This window comes from Erinaceus europaeus, chromosome 1 (genome assembly GCF_950295315.1).
Source record: "Erinaceus europaeus chromosome 1, mEriEur2.1, whole genome shotgun sequence".
Lineage (NCBI taxonomy): Eukaryota > Metazoa > Chordata > Mammalia > Eulipotyphla > Erinaceidae > Erinaceus > Erinaceus europaeus.
Window position 1 is genome coordinate 175411402 of NC_080162.1, and position 23641 is coordinate 175435042.

The window sequence follows — 23641 nt, forward strand, 5'->3', positions numbered from 1 at the left end:
AGCCTAAGACACCAGGAACCTCCGGCTTCCTCTATAGAGCCTATATTTTCCCCAGTCCTGGAACCTCTACCAGTCCTGGAACCTCTAAGGTGGGGCTCACTTTCCTGCATGCTTCACTCAGTTCATAACAAATGATATTGCATCCGCCAATCCCAACCTAATCAACACGAGTACCACCTCAGCATGCTTCACTTCAGACTGTGTCTAGAGACTTCAGGTGTGGAATGTTAACCCTTCAAACTCATTACTCCGGTGAGACCTTTCCTTTCATAGGATTCTCTAATTCCATTCCAGGCAGTTCAATTCCTAACAAAGTCCCAAAACCTAGATATAGGCCAGTTCCCATGAGATAGAGCATATGTTCACATGTATATGCTGGGCTGGGCTAGTTTTCACGGGTGGGAGAGACAACCAGGGATTCATGGCTGAGTGGTACTCAGTTCAGTCTTTATTCATGTGGAATGCAGCACAATCTAAAGTATCTCTAATCACAATCTTATCCTTATATATCTGGAGGTGGAAGAGTCAGGTCCGAAGAGGATGTACGTAGGATAGGGGGTGGGAAGAAGGAAAAAGCCTGCAAAACAATGAGGATTAAACCAATGCCCTGGAGGCAGGGCGGTGCTTAGTGGTTATGTAAATAGAATACAGTGTTAAGCAGGGGGGATTAAACCAGTGAAACAGAAGGGGTCTTAGAAGCAGAATTTAGAAGCATACCAACATGTATCCATAAACTAGGGCAAAATATATCTGAAAACAAAAGTACACAATAGTCTGAAGTGAGTCAGTATAAAGTTCCTAATGAAACAGTTTCTAATTAGACTTACCTCACCTACTTCCTATTACAGTTCTCTCACTCACTCCAAAGCTAACCTTAGCAAAGCAAGGACTTCAAAAGCTAAATAAGGACAAGAGACTGGCATACTTTAATGATGACTCTAGTCATTATCAGGCCACCCTGATAATAAGCTGGGGCCTTATTCGGGGAGTCCTGAGATTCCCAGACTTGATGGGCCTAGACCTCAAATAAATCCTTCTCTCCATTGTTACAGGTCATCTCTATGAGGGATAACAAAATAGACCCCTTTGTGGGCCCCCCCCTAGGACTTTGCCCTCAACTTGGTTTAACAATGGTAGAGAATGTTCCATCCTCCAAAGGGAGGCTGGACAACATACTCTATGCTACAACTGAGGAAGATGGGTCGATATTGGGGCTGCTTGGAACGTTCCTATTTATGACTAACAGAATGTGAGCTCAGATGTACAGGGATACAGAGGTCACATAGGCTCCTAAGCTGAATATGGACCCCAGATCAAATCAAATCGATGGGGTTTACAGTCACCAATATTTATACCCCTTTCCCATATTAGGGAGCTACTCTCTTCCCTGATTCAGCTTTCTGTTCCTTTTCCAGCCATGACATCATCTCCCCAGACAATAACTTGGATCCACCTGCATATCAGATTTCAGGCTCAGAGAAAAAAAAAACTAGTATAGCCACAGGCTCTTTGGAATTTAACTAAAATATGACGACTAGCTATCTACAAAATGGAGGACCCCCGACTCTTCAACTGCCTTTTATTCCAGCCTTTAGGTTCATGATTGTTCAACAATTTGTTTGGCTTTGTATGTTAACTCTCTTTTCAGCCACCAGGTTCCAGATGCTAGTATGCTGCTGACCAGACTTCCCTGGACAGGCAACTCCACCAATGTGTCCTGGAGCTCTGCTTCCCCAGAGTCCCACCCTACTAGGGAAAGAGAGGCAGGCTGGGAGTATGGATCGACCTGTCTGTCAACACCCATGTTCAGCAGGGAAGCAATTACAGAAGCCAGACCTTCAACTTTCTGCATCCCACAATGATCTTGGGTCCATACTCCCAGAGGGTTAAAGAATAGGAAAACTATCAGGGGAGGTGAGGGGATCCTCCGGAGTTCTGGTGGTAGGAATTGTGTGGAGTTGTAGCCCTCTTATCCTATGGTTTTGTCAGTGTTTCCTTTTTATAAATAAAAAAATTAAAAAGAAACTCTCATTTTAAAGTACATAGTTTGATGACACATTTTTTTTTTTGTATTTGTTCCTATTCCCCCCCCCCTTTGTTGCCCTTATCATTGTTGTTGTTGGACAGGACAGAGAGAAATTGAGAGAGGAAGGTTAAGACAGAGAGGGGAGAAAGACACCCGCAGACCTTCTTCATCGCTTGTGAGGTGACCTCCCTGTAAGTGGGGAGCTGGGGGCTTGAACCGGGATCCTCATGTCGGTCCTTGAGCACCATGTGCGCTTAACCCGCTGGGCTACCGCCTGCCCCCTATTTGTTCCTATTTTCTTCTTCTTTTTTTTTTTTTTTTTTTTTTAAGATTTATGTATTTGTTAAAGAGAAGAGAGGTGAAGCAGAACATCAATCTGGCACACTTAATGCTGGGGATAAACTCAGGATCTCATGCTGGAGAGTTCAATACTTTGAACCACTGCACCTCCTGGGCCACAATGTTCCTATTTCCCTACCTATATCTAGCTGAAAATATATCAATAAAAGCCAAAAAACTGTTTTTTTCTCATGTCTTTATTGAACAGGGCAAAAATGAAAACATTATTTTTAATAAAAAACAGTGAAGAGACAACAGTCATAACCTTAATTATTCAAGCTTATAAACTCCAAAATAATATATACAATCAATTTTTACATTTTTAAATTTAAGCTTACGATAAATTTTTTTTCTACCATGCTGGCAAATATTTGTAAAAATAAATAAAAAAGAGTGACACATAGATGTAAGAAAAATTTTAAACTGAACTATTGCACAAAGAATCAACGTGACATTACATAATGTATGCAAGTTACATAAAATACATTTAAATACACTGTCACAACATTTCATAATTCATAAATATATGTTTCCTAGTCATTGTTTATAATATCAGGGCTTTGGAATTAGATGACTTATGTCATTTTCCGTGTAGTACATTATAAGCAAGTACTTACTTGCTCTTAAAAATTCAGGAAGAAGCAAACATGTGGCATTTAGAAATATTTTTTAAAAATAGTGCTTGGTTCTTGATAAAACAAGAGCTTAAAGTTCATAATTTTATAAGAGTAACTGAATAATAAATCCATTAAAACAGAAATCCAAGTAAGTACATTCATTTCTAAAATTTATTACAACTTATTCTAGTTGATGGACATTTTTTAAATCAATATGATTGAATAAAAGCAGTCAGGAACAAAAAGGTCAGAAAAAAATTAGAGGTTAAGTGAAATGACAATTGTAATTTTCATTATGTTTATATCTCCTGTATTAAACAAACAAAAAACTAGTACATAAAAATATAAAGTATAAATTTCAGAGCAAATTCCAAGCCACAAATTAATACACTGACAGTTGTAAGAACAGTTGATTAGAATATTAAAGAAACTAGAAATATGCCCAAGATACAGCAGATATATTTATAGTATGATCAAACACGTTGTATCTGTAAAACAGAAGCTACTACGGAATTACTGAGTCTGGTTGCACAGTCAAAGAGATCTACTACTAAAGTGTATTAAAAGCTACCCTGAAAGTGACAATGATTAAAAGTTGTATTTTAATCAGTTAAAGTATAATGAAATTTTGTATCTTTATATAAGTCATTTGTGTATTAAAACAATACATTTTCAGTCTTTTTCATTGTGATGTGAATAGTGTTTCGACATTAAAAGCACCCAAAAATAATGTCACCACTGGGGCTTCACTCCTCTGGGCTGACTTTCACATATGAGAGAGATAAGGAAGAGAGAGAGAGAGAGAAAGAGAGAGAGAGAGAAACCTACCACAGCACTGAAGCTTCCAGCTTCCTCCAGTGTTATGTAGACTGAACTCAAACTTGGGTCATGTGCCTGACAGAGCAACAAAGCAGGTGCACTATCCAGGTGAGCTATCTTGTCCACCACAGATAGTCTCTTAACTTTTTCAAACAATACCTAGCTATACTTTAAGGGACTACTACTTTTACCTGCAAACTCTGCACTAAGGATTAGTTACCACAATTACATTTACTAGGTGAAGTGTTTTTGCTTTAAAGTCCATTAATATAATTTTGGAAATTCAGATACACAGAAATAAAGTTACAAGAGTCTATGGGAATTCTGTGCATCTTACACTAAATAATTATAGTTTTTAACTTAGCAAACTGAAGTAGGAAATTTAAAATAGTCTTCAAACATAAAATTTATGGAAATAATGAAGAAAACTAACAGTTGGAGACAGAACTGGAAAAAGAAATATATACTCAATACACACAGGTATTATTGAGTTAATTATTCAGTTAAAATCAGAATAAGGTATGTTTTTATTTTTAATCTCATAACTCTGAAAATTGCATAATCACATTTTCAAAAAATGAAGATCTTCAGATTATATAATAACAATACAATGAATAGAAGACTTATTCCTTCTCTTTAAAGTTATAAATGTCATTATTGAAGAGTTCCACAGGGAAATGGCCTCAAATAACTAGATGCAACAAATATACAATCTTCCATTTCAATTTTTCAAACATCCCACCCTTACTGTGACATTATATTAATAGGTACCAGTAATAAAGTATTTATTCTTCTGTTTTGTTCAAAGTAGTAATTATCTTAAAGCTTTACTTAAAGGCAAAACACTAGAATTTGAGAGTCTATGGAGATAAACCCAATGTGCTTTAACAATAATAATAACAACAGTGATACCCAAATTAATGACTCCACTCGAAATTATTCTGAAAGATAAGTATTCCCATGAATTGCAGCTTGGGGTATCATGTATTTATTATATACAGCATATGTACACATATATACATATAATATTATGTAGCCAAATGATTATGCTACAAAAACTGCTGGAAAAAAGTATTCTGCGTAATTTTAGAATAACTACAGAAAGTGTTCCAGCTGTCCATGCTGCAATAGCCAAAGCTCTGGATTAGCTCTTCATCTTTTATGATTCTGCTCACAGAATCATTCGTCGAATGCCACATTCACAACAAAACTTTGCCCATTCCACAGGGTATTTAGTTCCACACTCATGGCAGAATTTTGGTAAATGTCCAGAAGAATTTCCTTCAATTCCTTTAATATGTCCACCATTAAGTGAAGATACATAGTCTCCATCTGGCCTGAAGAAGCATACACACATACACACAAAATGAAAAACAAAACAAATCAAAACAAAAAACCCACAAAAAATTATATCAGTAATTTTAAGCCATAACCCTGAAGGAAAAGGATATAATATTAAATATAACTGGAAGTATGTTTAATCTAAGTTTTAATATTCCTCTAGTACAGGCAAAAAAGAATCTCACTTAGTAATTACTCCTATTCTACATGTTCTTTTAAGTAGTATATCTGTCCATAGTAGAATTTTTCATGACTAGGTAACAAACAGTGGGTTTAGGATGAAAATTTACAATATCCTCTCTCCTGGGGAAAACAAACCCTTACATAAAGTGGACACTATAACCCAGCCCAGAAGACAGACAGAGATGTCTTCAACATCCAGGTCTCCACTTTGTACAATAAAGGTGGCACAGAACCTACAGTATTTATATTTAAACTCACTATTAAATTATTATAATGCAATATATAAGAAACCCTTGTAGATGTCCTGGTATAATTCTCTATTTATGATAAGTAATTACAATGCTAAGTATGGCATGCTATCATATAAATATCAATAGTTGAGCCAAAAGAATCCCTTGGCAGACACAAGAGTCCAGGTTTAGAATGAAAGACATGAAAGAAGGAAATAAAAGTTGAACGTGTAATGCTCTATGTGTACTAGTCCCCAAAATAGACTCCTCACTACCACAACAGCATTAAAAACTAAGTTTTTAGGTAATGAGAAATATCTCAGTACTCAATACAGGGGTTTCTTTTCTCTTTCTTCTTCTCACCCTTCCTTCCTTTTTCCCTTCTCTTCACTCTCCTCCTTTTCCCTTCCCTTCCCTTCTTCCTTTTCCTTTCCTTTCCTTTTTCAGGCAGAACTTCAATGTAGAAGTGTCAGGATTCAGTTAACATTCTTTTTTCCTTTAGCATTTATATTTTACTCAGGAAGTTTTTCATACTTCTCTGAAAGCTAAGCTACATATTCAAAAAAGATGTTTTGTGACATTTTATTAAGAATTTCAAGGCATTTTTTGGTTTAACAGACATCTAGGGCAGATATTATACCATACTCTCTGGGATTTCTTTATCTGTTATGGCTATGTATCAAAACTAGAGCTGAGACGAAGATTACTTATTAAATAATTTAGCTAGAAACGTGTAGCAATTATCTATCCTCTATGATCCTAACCTCTGAAAGTATCACTTAAAAAAAAATGAATGAGAGAGAAAGCAAATGGTTTCACCAATTTCATGATGTCCTCCTTCTCTATTTGTTTGTGTCTTCTTTGTGGTTATAGGTGTCAGGGGTTGAACCCAGGGCCTCATACATATAAGGTATGTACTTTACCACTGAATTTTAAACAAGAATTTTTTTTTTCTCTTTCCTGGAGTAAGTTAGAGCATAAAGAGATACCATATATAGATCTAGATACATGTCAAAGTTGTAACAAACATGGCCATACACTAGAAAGGAAAACATGAATAATCGCATCCTCGGTGAAGAGTTCAGACATATTAAAATTCTGTTTAGATTACAGTAATAGTGATCTAAAAGATCTATTATTTAATTTATAGAGATAAATTAGGACCTAAAACCACCTGAGAGACCTGTGAGATGACAGTGAGGGTGAAGTGAGGGACCCTCAAGCATGAGTTTCCGAGTTTCATCCTGGGTAATGCACCTGTCAGAGTGAAGTCTAGTTCTTGCTCCCTCTTTCACAGCAGTGAACAAATAAATCTTTAGACACACACACAAACAAGTGGACTCAGTGAAGTTGAATAGAATGACCTTGTGCATTTACAGAATCAAAACTACAGAGGATAGGGAAGTGTCTACACTAAGAAGCAAGAGTAAATAAAGAGCAAAGGAAAGAGCGGATTTTTCTACAGCCTAATGCATGTTTTATTATTTGGTCCTTAGAAAATTCCAACACCCCACTGTCACACTTAGATCAACAAAGCAGAGACTCTAAAAAGAAACAAGAGAACTAAATGAAGCAATGGACAGACTAGACCTCTTGGACATTTTCAGAGTTCTTCATCCCCCAAAACAGGAATACACGTTCTTTTCAAATCCACACAGTACATCCTCAAGGATAGACCATATGTTAGGCCACAAAAACAGTATCAACAAATTCAAGAGCACTGAAATCACCCCAAGTATCTTCTCAGACCACAATGGAGTAAGGCTAACATTCAACAACAAACAGAAAATTACTAAAAGTCAGAAAATTTGGAAACTCAACAGCATGCTGCTTAAGAACCGCTGGGTCAGAGAGGCAATTAAGTAGACTCCCTATCTTTGTGTTTCTTTTCGTTGTTAGGACAGCGGATAGAAACATACCTGGCTATACAGCTGTCAGGACACAGTTTCCTTTTGTTCGTAAGTACACCCGAGAGAGCACTTCGCGCCAGACTAGGTGGTGTGGAATTTCGAGGTTTAATGTTGGACCTAGAAAAAAAGAGATGGCATAACTAAAACTTATTGAGCAGCAAACATTTACGTCTCAATTTGCTTATTTGTATAAATAAAAATAAATCAAAGGTTTTGTAAAAAAAAAAAAAAAGTGAAGTCAAAAGATCAAAATCCAGAAAAAACAGGAGTTAAGTACTGAGGACAGAGCACTGCACTATGCATTTCCTACTAGCGTATTCACAATACTTAAAATATTTATATGCATCTTATGTTAGAATCATAAGGTAATTATTAAAATCATAAATTTTTCTCTTGAAAAATATGTATTTGATATGAGAGAGAGTAAAAGAAAAGGGAGAGAGAAAGGAGAGAGGGAAAGAGGAAAACAGCAGTGCTAAGCATGGCATAAAGTAATGCCAGGTATTGAAACTACAGCTTCTGAGCCCTCAGATACACATGCTGCTGCTCTAACGGGCTGAACTACCTAGAAACGGAAGGCGTCAAGATTTCTACAGTTTAGATCCAGAGTTTTGTGGCTAGGGAAATGGTTTGGCTGCCACGGCTCAGGACTTACATGCCTGAAGCTTGCAGTTCAATCTACCCTGTCATATGTATGACAATGGTGCTGCAGTTTCTTCTCCTTTCTCTCATAAAATAAATCCTAATAGAATAAATCTATATTCCCTCCAGAGGGGTTTTGTTGATCTTAGGTAATATTAAGCATGTGAGATGTAGTTTTTAAAAGAATGCAACATTAGTTAGTCACTTTGGAGGGTCATATTCTATTGGGATCAAGGAATGAAAAGACACTAAAAATGACTGTCTGCAGAAATGGGTCTGAGCACACTGAACTGCGTACATGAAATGTAAACTCCACTCTAGTTTCCCCTGTCCTGAAGCAAGGGTGGTGCATGTTCTTTGTCACAGAACAGAGGGTCTGGAGCAAAAGCTCCTATAGGCAAAAGGCCAACCTGTACCTTCTAATGACAACCATGCCTTGCTAAGGAAAGGGCCATAGTAACTGGGTGGATGGTAAGTATGTAGGTGGACGGTAAATATGTAGGGCTGGTGACATATTGTCTGTACATCAAGATCTTGGTATAGAGTGGAAGTCATGTAAAGAATACCTCCTGGGAGTCACATAAAGTCAACATCTCCCCAAACAATTTATAGTTGGCTAATTTGCTTCCTCTGATGTAATTATACTAAGCACAATTGACAAGAGCCCTGGCAACTTGGTTTAGGGCTGCATTCAAGACTTCTCTGTCAGTGAGAAAAATCTTCCTGATATAGCCACTCTGGTCAGGCTCATACACAGCATTAGGTGTGTGGGTCTCCTTTTCACTTCAAATTGGTATCGAGACCTGAAGCCTGACAATACTCAATTAATGAAATTCTGTTTGGGGAACAGCAATTAAAAGGAGTGGGTCAACGTAATCTCCCCTTTACAGATTTGATTTGACCAACTATACGACCCGGTCTATCTAGTATTGGTGAGCAATTCTGGTGGGATAACTACTGAATCCCCTTTATGAAACTTCACAAGTCAAAGAATGCTTAGCAGACCATATGAGAGTAAAACAAATGGTGAAAACACAGACTTTTAGATTCAGATTCCATCTGGTTCTGACCAACCTTGTGATAGTAATCATCTTCTTTGAGTTTAAATTTCCCTGATTATAAAATGTTAACCCTATTCAATTATTAAGTATACATATATGTAATTCTATATGTGTATATATGTATACATATTGCTGTTTTAAGTAAATATTCAGCAGTTTATAATTAAGGTACTATTACTACTACTATAGCTACTGCAAAAGTTAAAATTTAGATAATGGTGTTAAGTACATGGCAGCTACATTTCCAATTGCTTTTAAATACAAACTTAGTTGATTCTCATAATAATCCAGCAAAGAGGGTAGGATTAGTAACTTCATTTTATAAATGAGACAAAGGGTGGTAGAAAAACTTATAAGGTAATACAGCAATAGGCTGCAAAGTCAGGGATCAGATAGTTAATAAAATGTTAGACCCCTTCTCCTCTTTAAAAATTTAGTGAAATTTCTTCATTTCAAAGCTAAGCAATATTGTGTTATACGATCAAGCAGAAATTCTTGACTTTTGTCTGAACACCCTCTTCTATACAGCAAAGATGGAAAGGATTTTCTAAAACTTGAAAATAGCTACCATCAAATTACTCTTAAGTACTACTGATATCTACTATTTTTCAAATGCCCACTGCATTCCAGATATGTCAGGTGCCATACATATTTTACTTAATTTTCATAATCTCTTCAACATATTATCCTCATTTTTAAGTTGAAGAAACTTAAGTACAGAGAATTTAAGTAAACTATAATAATACTGTGTGGGTAGAATACTTTAACTTGAAATAAAGTAAATCCTATTATAAATCTTATTCAATTTTCAGTGCTATTATTTACAAAGACTGTATTGGATAACTACTTCAAATTAATTCTAAACTTCCAAAAGCAATAATCACATTGTAATATGTATGGATTACCTGATACCTAGAGGTTTTCAAATGGTCATTACCAGTCCAAATATAAGATACATTCTAGCTTGCACGAATATAAACCCTTTAGGGGGGGCTCCGCAGTAACGCAGCGGGTTAAGCGCACATGGCACAAAGCGCAAGGATCAGTGTAAGTAAGGATCCCGGTTTGAGGTCCCAGCTCCCCAACTGCAGAGGAGTCACTTCACAGGAGGTGAAACAGGTCTGCAGACGTCTATCTCTCTCTCCCCCTCTCTATCTCCCCATCTCTCTCGATTTCTCTCTGTCCTATCCAACAACGACAGCAGTAACAACGATAAGCAAGGGCAAAAATGGCCTCCAGAAGCAGCAGATTCGTAGCGCAGGCACTGAGCCCCAGCAATAACCCTGGAGACAAAACAAACAAACAAATCTATGATAATTCTTGAGGAAGAATTACCATAGTGCTTTTTAGAAATTCCTTAGCTAAAAATAAAAATATCACTGTCAAAGAATGGCATTTCCTCAAGTGGGAATTCTAAAAGGAATAAAAGATGAAACTTTTTTATTGCCCAGAACAGTCTTATTAGAAATCTTATCTATCTATCTATCTATATCTATCTATCTGTCTATGCAAGAGATGCACGTAATAAAAATATACAAGTGCATGTATACTCATAACTTCCACATATCAATAAATGTAAGTTTCAAATGACTTTAAAATAACATTAGAACCAGAGAAAAAAATCAAGTTATCAGAATTCCTTACCATTTAAAAAGGTTTAGCATGTAAGAGAGATGGGCGTATCATGTACTTTCCTTCTAATATTATAAGACCTTATAAAAGACAAAGTGTCATGGTGGACTTTTAAGAATGGAAGACTTGTCTTGATAAGTACTTAAAACTTAATGTCCCACTCCTGTGTGAAGAACACATTTTTTCCCCCTTCTGGGCTACATGTCAGCAATACCAGAAGGGGGTGTAATTTTGGAATTGTACATGATCTAGTATTTTTACTAGTCAATGTTTCTTTGAGATCTGTTTCAGAAGAAACAGCAGTGGTAGTGCAAAGAAGAATTACTGAAGACACAAATTCTGCAACTTAGTATTTAACACTATTTAAAAATAACACAAGGGACTATACCTGCTCCCACCTTACAATCTTGTGAATCATTATTCAACCGCAAAGAACATATTTTTTAAATAAACAAAAATAACACAAGAGGCTAGAAGATAGCTCACCAGGTAGAACTCACTCTACCATGTGCAAGTACCCAGATTCAAGCCCTTGCACCAAATGGAAATTTTATGAACACCACCAAGGGGAAATTGCATGAATGGTGGAACAGTGCTGTGATGTCCAGCACTGCTCCATCTATCTAACTACTGATCTATTGATCCGCTGATCAACAGATCTGAAATTAAAAGAGAAACACTGTTCACTGGAAGTAGTAGATTTACCCAGGCTGAAATCCCAGGTGGACAAAAAGATAAATAACATCTGGAAGGCTGCTGCTAATTTATTATAAAGACTCGGTTTTATTTTACTACTTATCTAGTGTGATTTATTACTTCTCATATATAATAAATAAAATATAGTAGGTCTTGGCTTAAAATTTAATCGCTATATTTTCTTTTTTAAAAAATATTTATTTATTCCCTTTTGTTGCCCTTGTTTTATTGTTGTAGTTATTGTTGTTATTGATGTCATTGTTGTTAGATAGGACAGAGAGAAATGGAGAGAGGAGGGGAAGACAGAGGGAGAGAAAGACACCTGCAGACCTGCTTCATCACCTGTGAAGTGACTCCCCTGCAGGTAGGGAGCTGGGGGTCCGAACTGGGATCCTTATGCCGGTCCTTGCGCTTTGCACCACGTGTGCTAAACTCGCTGTGCTACCGCCCAACTCCCTCTATATTTTCTTAATAAATGTCAAGGCCAGCAAAGTAGCTCACCTGGACAGTGCACCTGCTTTGCCATGCATGTGACCCCGGTTTGAGCCAGGTCCTACTTTATTGAAGAAAGCCTGAGTGCTCTGATGTTTTTCTATTTCTGTCTGTCTGTCTGTCTCTCTCTACCTCTCCCTCTTCCTTCATTTTCTCTCTGAAGATGCCAGACCAGAATGCCTAGCAATAAAATATATGCATACTCTTCCACTGTAGTTAACATACATCATTGTAAAAGGAGAGGGTTAGGGATAGATGACAGCCCACTTGTTTGGAAACTCAGCACCATGTAGGGATGCCATGACACTGGATGACTCTGGTGCTGTGGTGTCTGTTTCGCTCTCTCCTTTTTTTCTATCTCTATCGAATATAAAAAGAATGGAACAGTTGGCCCAGGAGTGGTGCAACTGTAAATGGGCGAGACTCTGGCATCAACAAAAATAAGCAAAATAAAGCAAGATTAAAAATAAGATTAGATTTGGAACTTGGCTCAAACCAAATATTAAAATGGGAAAGTTCCAAAAAGACTGCCAAACTTGTCTCTGCTCAGCATTTCACAGTATTTTCAAACATCTAACTTAAAAGTCTCAAGATCCTTAAATTAACTATCTTCTAAGACCCCTTTTCTTGTATATCACATAATCACTTGCTTAAAGGATCACAGCACTATTACTTAACATACAGGGGGTCGGGGCAGTAGCACAGTGGTTAAGTGCACAAAACGCAAGGACCCGCCTAAGGATCCCGGTTGGAGCCCCTGGCTATCCACCTGCAGGGGGTTCACTTCACAGGTGGTGAAGCAGGTCTGCAGGTGTCTCTTTCTCTCCCCCTCTCTGTATTCCCCTCCTCTCTCCATTTCTCTCTGTCCTATCCAACAACAACGACATCAATAACAACAACAACAATAACCACAAAAACGATAAAACAAGGGTAACAAAAAGGGAAAAAAATAGCCTCCAGGAGCAGTGGCTTGGTAGTACAGGCACCAAGCCCCAGCAATAACCCTGGAGGCAAAACACACACACACACACACACACACACACACACACACACACACACACACACACACACACACAAAACATACAGCAGTGTTCCATATGTTCTTCTTTTTAAAAAATTATTTTATATATTTGTTTTTTTAGAAGGAGACAAAGAGAAACTGAGAGGGAAAGGGAGACAGAGAAGGAGAGAGAAAAGGGAAAGGGAGACAGAGAAGGAGAGAGAAAGAGAAAGTGTTTCACCACTTATGAAGTGCTTCCTCTACAGGGGGTGGGGGGGACAAAGGGGCTTGAAGCTGGGTCTCCATGCACTGTAATCTGCACACTCTACTACACTGTAATATGTACCACCATCTGGCCCTCCCTACTCTTCTTTTTAAAGATATTACTTCCAAAGTTTCATAAAAAATAACAAAAAAAGGTGAATGCTATTCCAGCCTTTGAGCAATTAAATTTTAATGGAGTTAATCAGGGAATTGCTCAGATAGTTCAGAGCAGGACTTACATGCCTGAGTTTCCCAGTTCAATCTTAGCTACTGCCTGCTCTAACTTCTCTCTCTCAAATGAAACTTTTTTTTCTTTTCTTCTTTTTTTTAACCAGAGCACTGTTCAGCTGTGACTTATGGTAGTGAGGGGGACTGAACCTGGGATTGTAAGGCTCAGGCATGAAAGTTTTTGTGCATAAACATTATGCTATTTCCCCAAGCCATAGGAAACACTTAATAGATCATATATAAATAAAAAATTAAAAAACAAAAATTTAAGGGGATAAAGTCATATAATCTAAAACCTATTTTACTTAGAATAGAAAATTTCACCAAAAAAATAAGTGTTTGAAATTGATTATTAGCATTTCATTATTTAAAAATAATCAAAATAAGATTTAAAGTATTGGAATGCACAATTCATAATTCCATTATATAAAGTCTTTGATAAAATATCTGAAAAAAAAAGCTTAACCAAACTGAGTCACAAATACTTACTTGTAAATGGGTAATAACTCATGTCTTTTGATGGTACTGCCTGATTTTGTGTCACTGTCATACAACCTTTGCACATGTCTTCCAGTTCGAAGTGGAGGGCCTAACTTGTCCATCTTACTATTAAAATATATAAAGGTGTACTCATAAGGAGATTGTTGTTGTTTGCTTCCATATATATATATACAAATATATATAAAGTTTAAAGATATTATTCCAGTTTATCAAATAAAATCTATCCCCTGTCCCCTAACCCCAAGTCTTAGTTATCTGACTACCATGGCAAGGGCAAAAGCTAAATAGCCCTTTGATTGTGCATGTAATATCTATTATTGATATGGAAATTCTAATTGTGCAAGCAACATTACTAATTTTGATAAATATTCAAATAAATGTCATATTTATGCGTAATGGAATTAACCCAGAATAAATCTTAAAGAGGCCAACGATGGTTTTAAGTAATAGTCATGAAGTTACAAGTGAACTGAAAGTTGACATTTAGATAAATCACACAGATGTGATGCTTGTTCTTATAGTTTTCATGAATAATTTAACTTTTCCCCTTCCTTGAATTCAAAGAATCTGGTTTTTTTCTCTTCTTTATTATGTTATGATTTCCTCTGTATTTAAATTTCAAATATGAGTCAAGGAATCAAATGTTTATAACTTTATCCAACTTAATGTTCTTACAAAGAATCATCATTTCTGAAATTTACCCAAAGGAAAAAAATATATAGGGAGTCAGGTGGTAGTGCAGCGGGTTAAGCGCACATGGCACAAAGTGCAAGGGTCCGGCTTAAGGATCCTGGTTTGAGCCCTCAGCTCCCAACCTGCAGGGGAGTCACTTCACAATTGGTGAAGCAGGTCTGCTGGTGTCTATCTTTCTCTCTCCCTTTCTGTCTTCCCCTCCTCTCTCCATTTCTCTCTGTCCGATCAAACAATGATGACATCAACAATAGTAATAACTACAACAATAAAACAAGGGCAACAAAAAGGAATATTAAAAAAAAAAGAAAAAATAATCCTATGTGAAAAAAACCCAGTTGGCAATTTTGAAAATCACAAATAAAATTTTTAAAACCTGCTTTCTTTTTAAACCAAAAAGTATAAAGTATTTAAATAAAGAAGACAATAGAAAAAGTCCCATTAACCAGACAAAATTCATGACAATACCCACTCAATTCAAAGTAGGAACAAGGGAATATCCAATTATAAAACTACATCTAAACCATCTACCTTATAGCACAATAGGATGACTTTTTAACTTTAAAAACACACTTTCAGCTTTTGTAGTCCTTACTTCGATAATGTTAGCTTTGGAGTGACTGTCCTGGAGCCTTGCTTCCCCAGAGAAAGAGAAAGGGAGAGAGATAGGCTGGGAGTATGGATTGACCTGCAAATGCCCATGTTCAGCAGGGAAGCAATTACAGAAGCCAGACCTTCCACCTTCTGCACCTCATAATAATCTTGAGTCCATATTCCCAGAGGATTAAAGAATAGGAAAGCTATCAGGGGAGGAGATGGGATATGGAGTTCTGGTGGTGGGAATTGTGTGGAATAGTACTCCTCTTATTCTATGGTCTTTCCAGTGTTTACATTTTATAAATAAAAAAAAAAATCACACTAAAAGAAAAGCACACTTTCTAATGAATGATTATTCTGCTCACTTATTGACTAAAAAACATGAATAATTACTATGTGTCAGGCAGCATGCAATAATCTGAGCATACAGTGAAATGAACCAGAATTGCTTCCTAATTTTAGGAGTTTTGGGTCTAAAAAAATGATATTATATTCCTCTGGACTGTAAGGCTCTCAAAGACAGACACATCTATATTTATGTTCTTTCACTGTTCTGCACATTATAGGCAATTTACTGCAGAATTAATACTATTCTTTTTATATAAGATATTTTAAAAAAATTAAACATTCATTAAGTGTGTTAACTATATCTCCTGAAATGTTTGTGATTATAATTTGATGGTGTTTATTTATAAAAGATTAGTGGAAAACTCATCCACTTAAATTTTAATTAACAACTCAGATTTTCTTATTTATATTTTGATAGGACAGAGAAATATTGAGTGGGAAGGAGATAGAGAGGGAAAGAGATAGAGATACCAGCAGTACTACTTCACTGCTTGTGAAGGTTCCCTCTACATGTGGAAACTAGGGGCTTGAACACAGATTCTTGTGCATGATAACTTATGTGCTGAACTGGCTGTGCCAAAGCCCAACCCCACAACTCAGATTTTTACATTACCTAACTAAGCTGTTTGGTCTCAACAGTCATCATCTTTAAATTTGGAATAAGAAACAAAAGATCTTGTTAAAAATACTTGCAGAAAAAAAGTTAAAGTTAAAATTTAGAAAACCTTAACTAAAAAAAATATGCTAATCAAATCTAAATGAAAAAAAAAGAGATGTTTTAAAAAGTAAAAAAAATTTAAAGTTAATATTCAAAACACACCTCACTGAGCCAGCAAGACAGCTCACCTGTGAAGACGCCTGTTCTGCTGTGTGCATGGCCCAGGTTCAAGTCCAGCCCCCATCACACTGGGAGAAGCTCTGATTCTGTCTCTGTCTCTCTATTCTACCTGAAAAAGTTAGCCTGGAGCAGTAAATCCCCAGAAATGATGACCAAAATTGAAATTAGGCAAATAAAACATACGCTATTAAGATGGTGAGAACTACTCAAAATTTACATATGATGCAACAAAAGTTAAACTTGATAATATAGATATGTATACTATACATATTATATACATATAATTTTCTATTATACATAGCCTAGTATAAGTTATATTATATTATATTATGTGCCCTAATAGAAATCTAAAGGCAATTATCTAATAGAGATGATACATATTTCTATATATGAGATGATTGCTAGTATTTTCAGATTTTGCAAACCTAAATGAAATACAGTTTCCAATGATTTGTTTTATTAGGCTACATCTCCATTAAGAAATCAACTTCACTGTAAATGTATGTATTTATCTACTTACTATGTTATATGTATGTATGTGCCATTTAACTATATATACATGCACAAACACACAATGTTCTTTTTAAACTAAATGTTAGTTAATGTTATTCTTCTTCTTTTTTTTTTTTAACCAGAACACTGCTCAGCTCTGGTTTATGGTGGTGCAGGGGATTGAATCTGGGACTTTGGAGCCTCAGGCATGAAAGTCTACTTGCATAACCATTATGCTATTTACCCCCACCCAGTAAATGTCATTCTTAGAGATAGACACCTACAAACGTATGTTACTACATGTGAAACATCACCTCTACGGGTGTGGAGCAGGGACTTGAACCCAGGTCCTCATGCATGGTAATATGTGTCCTCAAAAGGATGTGTCACTGCCCAGTGCTCAAGTATTCAAACTTTTAATGTGTCATAGGTATACTCTTGATGCTAAATTCATTAACTTTATATAAGCAATTTAAAATTTCAAGTTCAACATAAAAGGTAGTATACCTGATCCAAATAGCTTCACAACCATTATTATCCATACAAGCAGTCAAACTCTGCAATAATACTAGGCTTGTTTTCAACATTTTAGATGAATACCGAAGTCTGTGATACTCCAATGAACCATACAAATAATGCTTACACAATGAAAAACTAGCAGGAAACAGTTTGTATTCATACAAAAACACCAGACATCTCTTCTCATTAATACAAGTATGAAACGCCAAACTTCAAACTTTAAAAAAAAATGTTCCTTACAACTAGACTCTCAACCATGAGGTCCTGAGTTCAATCCCTGGCAGCACACGTACCAGAGTGATGTCTGGCTCTTTCTCTCTCTCCTCTTATCTTTCTCATTAATAAGTAAGTAAAATGTTTTAAAAAATGTTCCTTACATGCATTTTGTAGCTCTAGTTTTACCACATATAGTATTTATCCAAACTCCAAAGCAAACTCTAGTTATTTCATAATGACTGAAGAGAAGTAAATTTTTGAAATCAGACATTTCAGCTGACAATTAACTATTAAGAAAATGTAATTCTTAAGGTGTCACTGTAAACTCTGAGACACAGTTCAAACATGGAAACATTCACTTGAAAGCTTTGTATTTCACTATACTTCTAAAATCTTCTGGGATTAAAGATGATTTAGAATTAAGATTTCATTCAGGGTGTTTGTTTCACTGAGAAAAATCTATTACACAAGAGTTTAACTGCAGGTTGTCTAGATGTTATCAAATGGAACATTTTTTTCCAAGTGTAAGTATACATTTTTCTGTTTTGAATCTAAAACACATTACATGATACAGATTACTTGTAAATGATTAAAGCTCACCATAATAAAAATTATATACGACAGGCTTGCTTTATCCCAAATCACTGAATGATGACATTTTATCTCTGAACACATCCAATGTCTTAAACATTAACAAAGCAGCATGAAAATACCTAAATTTGTGTCTTAGTGATTATAATGAACTTGGAGCCAGGAGGTGTTGCACCTGGTAGAGTGTACAGGTTACCATGTGCAAAAACCAGGGTTCGAGTCCCCGGTTCCCACTTGAAGGGGGGCGGGGAGAAACTTCAAGAGTGTTGAAGCAATGATGCAAGTATCTCTTTTCTCTCTCTCTATCTCCATCTACTCCCTCAATTTCACTTTGTCAAAAAAAAAAAAAAAAAAAGTAAAAAAGGCAGAACCGAAAGCTGTGGACCTGTCATGCAGACATTGATCCCCAACAACAACCATAAATATATATATCCCTACTGTCAATAGTTCAGCATACTTTATATTTTTCCTACATATATTTAAGCTTACATTATAGTATAAAGCTATGTATTCCTCATTTCTCTTTAGTTACAACAAAATAACTTTATTCATATATATATATATATATTATAACTATATAATAACTTTTTTGTAGATTTTTGTAATTTACTATTCAAAACCAGCTAGATATTAAGGGATGTCTTATATGACAATAAAATTATACCACAGAACAGCTTATAACCAGAGATCTCGATTTGTTCCTTATTTTTGTTGTTGTTAATTTGATAGGACAGAGAAAACCTGAGAAATGAGAAGAAACGGTATCACTGTCACTGCTAATGAAGCCTCCCCCCTGCAGGTGAGGACCAAGAACTTGAATCTAGGTCTTTGCACATGGTACCACCACCTGGCTCCCAAGAGTTGTATCTTTCATCCAGTTCTTACTAGTTGGCTATCTTTGAACAAACAATATTGCTTTTCTGATGCTCATATTTTATAGTAATGGGGTAGTTTTAATAGAAACATATGTAAAGAATAGAGCACAGTGCCTGGTACACCGGGCTTAATGAACTGTGGTTACTATCTTCCAAAGTTCAAGTTATTTCATGAAGGCAGATTCCCAGAAATAAAATTTATTCAAAAACCCATGTGTGTCAGCTCTTGAGAAATGCCACCAGATTTTCTTTCAAAAAGGCTATTCAGCCAGGGAGATAGCATAGTAGTTACACAAAGACTTTCCTTCCTAAGGCTCTGAATTCCCAGGTTTAACCAGACACCACCATAAGCCAGAGCTTAGTGCTCTTACAAAAGCAAAGGAAAGCCCCCTCCCCTCCCACACACACACACCACACCACCATAAGCCAGAGTTGAGCAGTGCTCTGGTGTTTCTCTCTGCATCTCTCTCAAAAATAAATAAAATACTTAAAAAAAAAAAGCAAAACAAAACAAAATAAAACAAAACCAAACCAAACAAACAAAAAACAAACCTTCGGTGTGCTTCTTAACTGCAATACATTAAGCGATCAGTGAATTTAGCAAGAAAATTAAAGTCAATGAAAAATATTTGTCACTTATAAGTCAAATGTAGACTTACCCTGCTGCCTGAGGAGGTGCTATGCCCTTATGGGAGGGAGATATGTTCTGATGTTTGTTTCCCAAAGAGCTGCTGACTGTAGAGACTTTACCTGAAGACATACCTTATAATGAAAAAAGTATTAATAGTTTTAACAACACAGGGCAAAAAAACTACACAAAATAGAGAATCTGACAATGAGCATATGGTAAAGTCAGTAAATTAAAACATGTTATGAACTAATTAATATATACTAAATTATATACTAAATTAATATATACTTTATTTCATTTTAATGAGAGAAAGAAAGACCAGAGCACTGTTCAGCTCGGGCTGATGGTGGTGCTGTGGATTGAATTTGGGATTTCACAGCTTCAAACAGGAAATTTTTTTTTTAATTTTTTAAATATTTATTATCCCTTTTGTTGCCCTTGTTTTTAAAATTTTTTTTATTGTTGTTGTAGTTATTGTTATTGATGTATCGTTGTTAGCTAGGACAGAGAGAAATGGAGAGGAGGGGAAGACAGACAAGGGGAGAGAAAGACAGACACCTACAGACCTGCTTCATTGCCTGTGAAGCGACTCCCCTGTAGGTGGGGAGCCAGGGGCTCGAACTGGGATCCTTAAGCTAGTCCTTGTGCTTCGCACCATGTGCACTTAACCCACTGCGCTACTGCCCGACTCCCAGGAAAGGTTTTTGCATAACTATTATGTTGTCTCCCTAGTCTGAAAAATTTTAATGTAATTTCCAAGCAACAAATTAGACATCCTTAATTTCTACATTTCTTTCTTAAAAATACATACAAATAAAAATAAACCTCAATAGTCAACTTCAAGTCACTAATAAGGATAATTGTCACCACATTAAGTAAAATAGGAAGAACTGATATAGAAATGAGGGCAAAGGGGTCGGGTGGTGGCACACCTAGTTGAGCACACGTTATAATGCGCAAGGACCCTGGTTTGAACCCCTAGTCCCCACCTTCAGGGGGAAAGCTTCACAAGTGGTGAAACAGGGCTGCAGGTGTCCCTCTGACTTACTTTCTTTATCATCCCCTTCTCTCTTGATTTCTGGCTGTCTCTATTCAATAAACATAATGAAAAATTAAAAAAAAAAAAAAAGAAGTGAGGGCAAAATACTACCTGCCCCAGAAAAATCAATGGAAGACATTGGTTCTCTATTCTGATATATTAGTAACATCAAAGATAGAAAGTATGAAACATCTAAGGTAGAAACTTGAGCTAATTTCTTTTTATCCAAAAACAATTTCATAGCCTCTATAATTCTTCCTAATTGGTATCCATTTTAGTAATCCAGAATAAATCACTACCTTCATTTCATATTTATCAGCACTGCTTAAAAGTAGACAAGTTACTTATGAATCTTATTACCTACAACACTTTTGTTACTGCTACTTGGCTGTGGCAACCGTGAAGATCCTGATAAGGCAGTTCCAGGAGAATTTGACTTTTTAATTGCAGGTGGTTTATACTAGAATAATGAAATAAAAATATTTTATAGACATCACTTTTTGATTATATATAAGTTCATTCCAAAAGTCTACTTTCCCTTGACTGAAAGATGTTACCTAGCAAATTACCCAAAATGAGAAATTGTAAATTAAAATGTCACCTGAGAGAGAAGTTCCCCAAAATATGATCCTATAAAACTGGTCTTCTAAATATTTGATTCAAATGACCCACTACTAAAGTAATTTAAGAAAAACTTAAACTAAAGTAAGTTAACTTTCACAGGTTAAAAAACAAAAATCTATTGCAATGTTGCGATTTAAACACCAAACAACTATTAACAGAAAAAAAAAACTTAAACATGTCCATGATGTAGAAAGTGTAGCAGAAGGATACATCAGTGATAGAAGCAGTAAGCTCAAGTATTAGGTAGAAGGAACCATTTACAATAACCAAAACAAAACAAACAACAAAAAAGTAAATAGTAATAGTAAACAATAGTAATACAAAAATAATAAGAATAATAAGACAACATCAAAACAAACAATATTTATATCACAGCATCACTCACAAAGTGAGAGAGAGAAGGAGGAAGGATCCTTTAGAGTAAATAACTGCTGAGACTTTTCCCAAAGGAAAGAAGAACTGAGATTCAGGAAGCTCTCAGAATTCCAAATAAAGTAAACCTTAGAGCTCCTTTTAAAACAGTGCATTTCCATTCACTACTAGCTCAAATTAATTTAATTATGTTCTTAATCAGTTATTCAAATCCCTGAACAGGGTACAGGGAACAGCTCACTGGTAGGGTAGAGAAAGTGCCTTGCCAAATAGATGTAAGCCCCAGTTTGAAGCTTAATACCACATGGGAGTACAACAGGACTGGAAAGAAGCTCTGGTTTGTTGTCTCTGCCTCTTTCTGTCTGTATTTATATATGAATAAAAAAAAGTAAGACAAGGAGTATTAAAATCACGCATGCACAAGGTCTTGGCTCCTTAAAAAAGAAAACAAAGCTCTGAACAGTAACATGCGATATATGATGGCAGGTAAAAACACTGGGTTTTTTTTTTTTTTTTAATTTTTTGTTTGTTTGTTCTTTTTTGGTTTGGTAACCTAGGGGGCTCCCTGATGCAGGCTAACAGTTTCAGATTGAAAGAGACAGAGACACAGTAAAAGACGAGGTGGAAAAGATAAAACAGGACCAAAGCTTCCTCCAGTGATGTGGGGGCCTCGATGTTCACACTGCAAGGCTGGCACATTCATATATATAGGGAACCTATTTTGCCAGCCCTAAAACACTGGTTGGAAATAGATCTGTAAAATATAAACACAAAATTGTAAACTAATTATTTTTGTATTTCTTTGTAAAATTATTGAAACTTGAGTATACTACCTGAGTCCGAGGAGCTGGTTTGCCTTTGACATCAGCAGAAAATTTGCTTTTATTACTAATTCGTGCTGCCTGTTCTTTACAGAAGTTTATATGTCTGTCAGCTGCATTTTCATTAAATCTCCTCTGGCAATATGGGCACTGAATATAATCTAAAATAGATATTTTAAAGTAGCAGATTAGTAACTAAATATTTGACATAGGATAATAAACATAACTTTGTGGACAGTTATTTACATTATATAATGTTGAGTAACAGTATCTGATAATTAAAGAATTATTTTCTTTATAATCTCAATTATCTAAGCTTAATGATAAGAATATTTAAGGTAACAAGCAAAACCCTGTAAAAATTAAACTGAAGTGGATAAAGTACAGTATAGAAAAATAAACACACAGAAAAAAGTATTAGTTTTTTCTTGTCTCTATTTAACAGATATTTTTATCATATTTTACATGGTAGACTAGTTAAGAAGGATTAATATATTACATTAAAATTGCATTTTTAACACTATGAAGTATAGAGGATGGCCAAATAGAAGACTTGTGTTATCCTCCTTCTGCTTAAATAGCAAAGCTACAATACATCAAAAATAATTATAATAAAATAAAAATCCCTGCCTAGAAGCAAACTTTTCAAGGAAAAGTACAGGAAGTGAGCATCTAGGAGGTAGGAAAACAGATAAATGTATCCCTCTACCAAGCCTAAAGAAAAAAGTCAATATATACCACAATACACCACAAGTGGGAAGTGAATTCTAAAGGTATAAAATCTCAATTCTGCCATCAAGGAAAAAAGGGTACTGAAGTCCCAGGACCATGATCCTATTACAACTTTGCAACAGAAAACTGAAAAATTTGAAGAGATGCAGTAGAAGCCTTATAGCCTGGAAGGCCTAAGGTATCTTCTATAAAAAAATACCATTATCTATATAGAAAGACAGAAATAGTTTATCAATCCCTCTACAATAATTGTTAAAATTCATCACATTTGTATT

General features: G+C 35.7%; 1 protein-coding gene across 2 annotated transcripts in view; it reads right to left on the reverse strand.

Annotated features, from left to right (window-relative positions):
• Positions 1–4766: 4766 nt before the first annotated feature.
• Positions 4767–23641, reverse strand: part of ZC2HC1A (zinc finger C2HC-type containing 1A) — a 39796-nt gene continuing 20921 nt past the window's right edge. The window contains exons 5-10 of one of the 2 annotated variants that reach the window (XM_060199842.1): positions 22647–22795; positions 21178–21277; positions 19807–19909; positions 13970–14086; positions 7475–7582; positions 4767–5138 (exon numbers count right to left, since the gene is read on the reverse strand). In XM_060199842.1, the coding sequence (XP_060055825.1) occupies positions 4973–5138; positions 7475–7582; positions 13970–14086; positions 19807–19909; positions 21178–21277; positions 22647–22795 (743 nt within the window). In that variant the 3' untranslated portion in view covers positions 4767–4972. The remainder of the gene's footprint in view (positions 5139–7474; positions 7583–13969; positions 14087–19806; positions 19910–21177; positions 21278–22646; positions 22796–23641) is intronic. The other variant, XM_016192027.2, reaches the window with a different exon arrangement.